The sequence below is a fragment of the Sebastes fasciatus genome, chromosome 11, assembly GCF_043250625.1.
Source record: "Sebastes fasciatus isolate fSebFas1 chromosome 11, fSebFas1.pri, whole genome shotgun sequence".
Taxonomy (NCBI): domain Eukaryota; kingdom Metazoa; phylum Chordata; class Actinopteri; order Perciformes; family Sebastidae; genus Sebastes; species Sebastes fasciatus.
Genome location: NC_133805.1, coordinates 31,913,296 through 31,920,461, shown reverse-complemented (window position 1 = coordinate 31,920,461; position 7,166 = coordinate 31,913,296). Strand labels below are relative to the sequence as shown.

At 37.5% G+C, this 7,166-nt stretch overlaps 1 protein-coding gene across 1 annotated transcript; it reads right to left on the bottom strand.

Annotated features, from left to right (window-relative positions):
- Nucleotides 1-261: 261 nt before the first annotated feature.
- Nucleotides 262-6,434, bottom strand: LOC141777738 (uncharacterized). The gene is made up of 11 exons (XM_074652253.1): nucleotides 6,228-6,434; nucleotides 4,035-4,101; nucleotides 3,772-3,875; nucleotides 3,411-3,680; nucleotides 3,228-3,321; nucleotides 2,803-2,870; nucleotides 2,439-2,663; nucleotides 2,260-2,325; nucleotides 1,976-2,081; nucleotides 1,319-1,378; nucleotides 262-1,212 (listed from the first exon to the last, which is right to left on the bottom strand). Exons 2-11 carry the CDS (start codon nucleotides 4,099-4,101, stop codon nucleotides 683-685), a joined length of 1,590 nt encoding a protein of 529 aa, XP_074508354.1. The 5' UTR covers nucleotides 6,228-6,434; the 3' UTR covers nucleotides 262-682.
- Nucleotides 6,435-7,166: the final 732 nt, after the last annotated feature.

Here is a 7,166-nt window from a genome sequence, read left to right as displayed (position 1 = left end):
CAGTTTCATAACGAACCAACAATATTCTACACTTCAACACGGGTGGGGTCATTGGGTGGCTGCTCAGTCTGCCCACAGGATTCACCTCCACAGCTGAATTACAACTGCTCGCCAAATGTGGAAGGATCTTATCTGACTTCTCCTAACCCATTACTACACAATCAAATATTTCTACCCCTGTTGACTAACATATCTTTCAAATACATCTCATACATTTTTAGAACATTTGTTAACGTTTTACAAATAAACACAAAACACAACCTCATGACATTTACTTCATAAAGTAGTTTTTTTTATTTAAATTTAAATTGACATAACACATTATGAGCAATACACATTTTTATAGAACTTCTCTAAATGACTGCTACCTCAGTCAAAGTGTTATAGAAATGAACGTCACAAAACAAAATACAAGCAAATTCTAGAAAGCTAAAATATATTGGGAAAAGGCAACGCACACCTGGAGCACTTTGTGTTCACAATACACAGATTAAGCATGCATCAACGCGAACTTGAAACTAACCGTAGTTATACCACCTCACGAAGAAGTCTGAGTACGGTTCCTTTCAGAGGGTTAAAATTTCTTTTGGAGTGTTGACATATGCACACAAAATGCTGAGTCATCGCTCTGAGTTCCTTTGGAGGATTGAAAGGGAACAAGTGTGAAAACACCCGTAGACAACTACTCATGACGACAGAAATGCCACAAAAACTTCTTGAAATAAGAAAACAAAATGTCTTTGCCCTTCAGGTTCAAATGCAAACCATCCCTGTCAAACAAATGACAAAGAACTTCCCCTCTTGAAAGAAAATATTTGTTGGTACGCAGAAATGTGACATTACACATCTGTGTTGTCTTCCTCTCCATCAGTGCGTTGAACTGCTTCAGCAGTGCTTTGGTGTTATGTTGATCCACAGGTCGAGGCAACACGGAACAAACGGCAAAGTGTATGTCCTCACGTCCGCGCTGAATTCCATGTATCAAAGAATCCATGTGCTGCACAAGCAAACTGGGACTTACACCAGTGGCAATGTCGTTGGTCCCGAGGTGGATAACAACTATCGCCCCTCCACTTAACTTCTTAAAATGATCGATGTTCTGGGACAAACTGCGAGAACCAGTTGTTCCAGGATGCACAAACGCATTGATGTTGGAGATCGTGTCTTCAAGCCCAAGGCACATTGAATCCGTCAAGAAACACACCTCCACACCTGCAACAATAACCACCACAATGTAAAACAAGTGACAATCACCAACTTTGCACAATAACAACAACAACAACAACATGTACTATCAAACAAAGGCAATGATACTAACCTGTATTCACTTTGAAGACTTTCTGTCCAAACTGGCACACAGCTGAAGAGGATTCTCGATCTAAACATACAACAAACACAAATAATTACACACTTTTCTACTAGCTTAGATTTGTGATATGAAACATCAGGTCACCAAGGCATGTGTTGAAAACAGCCACAGACCTGCCAATATTGGATGCCAACCCAGACACACCACATAATAATCTTTGTGCTGAATTATGGTACTAAATGCACCATGGAGGTGCAACAGACACATTCTATCTGTCTTGAAATGTTTTCCATAGTTTCGCTCATTACTGTATGCTCATCTATCAGCTCTGTTTCACTGTACTTTGGAAGCCCAATATTAACCTCCCAGTTACTGCCAAACACACCATGCTGTTTTGTCAACTTAACAATTTTTTTTTGTCATAGCATTACTTTGCTGCATTGCCTTTGCTATTTTGCTCCCTTCTAGAAGGATGCAATCAACATCTTCACCCTTTCCATGTACATACAGGAGCAATCCCATGTTTGATTGCTGCCACAAGACTACATGCTAGCCCTTCATTCACATTACTGTGCAATGCTGTTTCTCTGACATCAGTCCCAGCAACAATAGGCGATTGGAATTTTGCTAAACACATGCAAGCATTAATATTCGCCTCACTCTTACCTTTGACAGTTCTTGTTGACATACGATGACCCTGTTCTTCCACAACCACGGCCCTGGAAGTTGACGCCTGTGGAGAGACATCCACATTTGGTGGCATGGCCTCCACCTTTAAAAAAATGCAGTGAAAAAACAGCTTTGAAAATCATGTATTTTTTCAGTGTTTGAAATTATTAAAGTATAACTATTTATATATTAATGAGCAAAACCTAACCTATAGGTAATCCATAAACAAACAATCAATAAATATATCCTAATAATTAACGCATAATACAAACATAACAAACCTGTTGCTGAACAATCCTCATCTTGGGTGCTCCATGGGACTGCTTAGGTTCCCAAGAATGCTGTCTCTGTAATTACAAATAGCATAATTAGAACCCTTTGTCAATTACAAAGATACCATATTATATATCACTTTCTCCACACAATCTCAATCATTTTATTACAGTGTGCAACATCTTACCTTGCTGCTGTAACTAACAGTCATATATCCTTCTTCGTCTGTTTGACATGGCTGTGTTGCAGCGACCTCTTCCTTCACGACCACCTTTGGAGAGAATCTTCTAGCAGGCAGTGATGTCTCAGGAGCAACCTGTGGCTTTGGTGCAGTTGTCTCCAGGTGCAGATGAGCAGAAGTCCAGAACAGCTTTGCCAAAATGCCCATTCCCTCACTGTCACTCAAATGAACCTGCAAAATAAGTAATTTTACAGTAATTAAACCCAAATATCTTACAATCAATACGCATCTGTATGATTTGAACTTATATCAACGACAAAAAGGGTACATCGCACTTATGCATTTGCCATGTCACAACATATATACTTACGCCGTCTTGGCTCCACAGCTTAAGGTTGTGCACTGGAAAATGCTCAGCAGTAGAGACGTACTTGACACCTTAAAAAAATAAGAAACATCATACATTACTGAAATTGAATATTTTGACACTGTGTTTACAATATATTGCCAACCTACAATGAAACTTATTTTAATTATTTGTTTTTAAATATTTACATAATCATAATGAATATCAGGAAAGTTATACCTTTTAGTTATTCAAAAATCATAATAAATATTATGGAAATAATATGATTATTGCCAACAACAAATGTATAATCTTAAAAAGGTTTTTAAGTAGTTAGCATGAAACCATAACGACTAATATGGAACATTAAAATGTATTCAAATAGTGTGCCCAGGAGTATACAACTTGTTAAACTTGTAACTGTACTTAAACTCTTTCTTTAAACATACCTGCACGTGCAGCCACACGATGAAACTCTTGCCTCAGTTGGTCCTGCAGATCCACAGCTACATTCAACCTCGGAGGAAAATCCAACACCATCACCTGTTTTAAAATAGATGTTAATGACTAAAACGTCATACACATTAACAGCTCATACATAAACATTCATTTTAATACCACAGATATAATACCTGAGGCCACAGACTGCAGACACTGTACAGGAGCTTGCCAAAAGCTACCCCTGCCTCGTCTATGGTTCGGCTCGCTTCGAGGTCGTTGCTTGGGGCCAAAAGACAGACGACATCAGGTGTTCGCGGGACAACAGAATTCATCACCTCCGTCCGCAACTCAGCTGCACAGGCCCCCGGCGTCGACATGATGCCAAAGGAAAGCCCCTCTGGCATCTTCACGTTACCATCTGCAATGGCTCGTAGATGGGAGCATCCAACAAGCAGGACAAACTGGAACAACAGAAAGGATATTTTTAGAATAAAAATCACAAATTATCACAAGATTTAGTACTTTGTTCATTAACTCTATCAACAATAATACCTTCTTGTCTGGAGAGTCAGGAGGCATGACCAACTTGTGCTTTCGCCCAGTAAAGGAGGAAATTGGCCATTTTTCTACTTTATAACAATATCCTGTTCCGCAAACTATTGATAAACACACAAAGACACCACACAATGAAACTTAACACAGCATTATTTATGTAGACAAAATAATTATACACCATCCTGCAAAGAAATAATGCAACAATATACACCTTACACACATAAGGACAGCATGTAGAAAACAAATAACTTGCTACATACCGACAATATTGCCAGCTGTGTTCTGCTGCGCTGCCTGAGATGGACGAAGGGATCTTTCACGCAACATCTGAAAATATATAAGCCCAATTGATTAATAACGACAATTGTACGCCCCTGAAAACTTCATTGTACCGATATAGTGACCCAGAGTTGCAAACAACTAGAGCAGCCAAGTGCAGTTGGGTTTCAAGTGGGCCAGAACCATAAATTATATGACACAACCCAGCAGCACAGACTCATCTGTAATAGAAGAAGTTCCGACTCTTTAGGCTCCCAAACAACTCTTCATTTGACCAGTTCCGCCTTTTACAATTCATTACAATTTATACTGTTTTGACCTATGATTACTGTGTGCACATAACCTACTGTATATCACTTAAATTATTAAATAGAATTATACCAAACCCTTTAATTTCCAGAACACCATAATTTTTAAATATGTTTGGTATAAAAACATTAAATGTAAATACATCACAGCTGATGAGTATTACAAATTTGATTTATACTGAACATTGTAGTGTTTTAACAGTTTAATGGTAAAGCTCATTTACATATTCTTGTGCCAGTTAATGGGCCATAGGTGGGTCATTCTTCGTCAAACTGGCATTTGCAGTCTAATCAAGCAGCTGATACGCATATGTATGGCACCCAGACTACACAATAACTGTTGTTTTAAAGTGAAACCTGTTTGCATGCATATCATTTACATGTACAAACCTTGCATGGAACCAATTGTAGTGTTTGACATGCATGGACTGCCCATGGTGCAAAGAAGCTCTTCCTATAATTCTGCAATGTATTAATTTACCGAAAATACAGAAAAAAACCCTCTCGAACACGAAGAGGCGATCACTTAAAAGAGACGGAAATGGAACAAAAGTGTGCCGAACTACCTATATAATAATGCCAATTCGTAAAAAAGTACGAATTCATGCTTTTCTCAGGTTGCACCAAAAGACGACAAGCAACTTTTAAAAAGCTTGTTTTCTGGATGGATCAGTGCCAGGTTATGCTGCTGTTCGATCAACACTCAACATAAAGAGTTTGGTCCGGTCTCTGTACAGATATAATGTAACATGTTCTATGCTCTATGTTTCTATAACTGATTCAGATGTCCGATGACTTACATTCTTAATTTGATAAAAGTATACAGTTACAATCAACCAAGCTTTGACTTAAAACCACTTCTTAAACCGAAACACAATGACTCACTGCAACATTATTGACCACATAATGTTTTATAAGTAGGCTAAATGGAAATTAAATTAAATACAAAACACTCACCTTCACAACAAAATCAACTGGTTTGGAGATCAAACTTCGCTGAATCCTCTGAGGGGTCCTCCAAGCTCAATCCAATTGGCTCTACTGTTAGAAGCAGATTGTACTCTCTTGTTAAACAAAAAAGAAAGAGGTTCGCTGCAGAGAGAAACTCAAATATATGGGCCAACATGTGGGTTTCTGTGGGCGTGTCTAAAAACAAGGAACTAATCACAACACAGGTGGGTTTCTGTGGGCGTTGCCAACAGCAAGGCACTAACCAACCAAAACACTGTCTGGGGAAAAACTCTACATAGAAATACAATTTAAAAAGAATATAATCTTTTCTTGTGGGTTACTCAATGATAAATATACCATGAACATATAAAGAATATATATCTTGTAACATCCAATGATATAACAAAACGTTTATCTTATAACTTATTTAGTCATAACGCATTGATGTCGGAGATCGTGTACATTGAATCCGTCAATAAACACACCTCCAAACCTGCAACAATAACCACCACAATGTAAAACAAGTGACAATCACCAACTTTGCACAATAACAAACCACGTGTACTTTCAAACAAAGGCATTGATACTAGCCTGTATTCACTTCGAAGACTTTCTGTCCACAATTACACACAGCTGGAGAGGATTCCCGATCAAAACATACAACAAACAATAACTACACACTTTTCCACTAGCTAACTATTATGGAACAATGTCAATGTTCATTAACATGTTCATTCAGGTAATACTTAGCATTCATAGTGTGTATGTGTGCAACTGATAAATCCCTTTAAACAAACAGAACTCACAAGACTGGGACTTTCACGATGCTTTGTTTATCAACTAAGTACATGGAAACTCCATACATGCTACTAGCTAGCAATAGCTAATCAGGTAACTACACCATCAGATACAAACCTTTTTCCGGGACGCTGGCGGTGGACAGATGCGCTCCTGTAAACAGCAAAATGTCTATCTAGATAATAATGATAACTGTTAAACTAAAATACGAGCAAATATCTTTAGAGCTTTGACTTTTTTTAATTCAGCGCGTTAAATCCGGGAAGGCGGAGATGCAGGAAATGCTTTTGAGGTGGTTTCCGGCTGTTCTGCTGTTTGTTAAATAAATATTTCAGAATAAAAGACTCATATTAACCAATGAAGAAAATCTATCCACAGAAAAACGCTGGAGGGCTTTTATTTTGAAATTAAAGCGTTATGTGTCGCTTTTAAAATAAATCTTTACTTTGTTGACAACAATACTGTAGTAATGTTGCTAATATGGTGTCAATATCAATCAAAACATCACTTTCACGGTCTGTGACATATTCTACAGGTGTTTAGACATTGCAACTTTATTAATGTTGATGGAATGATGTCCATATACAGATAAAAGCTCACCTTCACCCATCAACATGCAGATAGTAGTAACCAGGGATCGCACCGACAACCTTCCAGTTAAGGACAACCGTTATAACGCCTGCGCTACGTGTCATCCTGATAAACTCTGTGACAAGTAGAAATCCTGAGTAGAATAACAAGCTACCTAAGTAAAAGTACACAGTTACTATCAGTCGAATGTAATTAATGAAATATGTCAACAATAAAATAAGTCATTATGTAGAATGCCTCCTTTCACTGTTATATTATTATATAATATATATTTTTTTCTCAATATTTTACCATAGTTTACAGTGTTTTGTTGTTTATTTCTTGACCACTAGAGGGAGACATATTACATAACTTCACAGGAATGATGACTCATATACGTAGTTTAATTAAATAAATAACTAAATAAATACATTACTACATAAATTATACATGAAAAATTCATGAGACAAAATTAAACAAATGCTA

Excerpts from the sequence above, each read along its gene's own strand:
- LOC141777738 (XM_074652253.1), bottom strand. The coding sequence starts at position 4,101 with ATGTTGCGTGAAAGATCCCTTCGTCCATCTCAGGCAGCGCAGCAGAAC. Across the intron at positions 3,876-4,034 it reads CACAGCTGGCAATATTGTCG|TTTGCGGAACAGGATATTGT; the intron begins GTATGTAGCAAG and ends GTTTATCAATAG. Across the intron at positions 1,213-1,318 it reads AGTCTTCAAAGTGAATACAG|GTGTGGAGGTGTGTTTCTTG; the intron begins GTTAGTATCATT and ends TTATTGTTGCAG.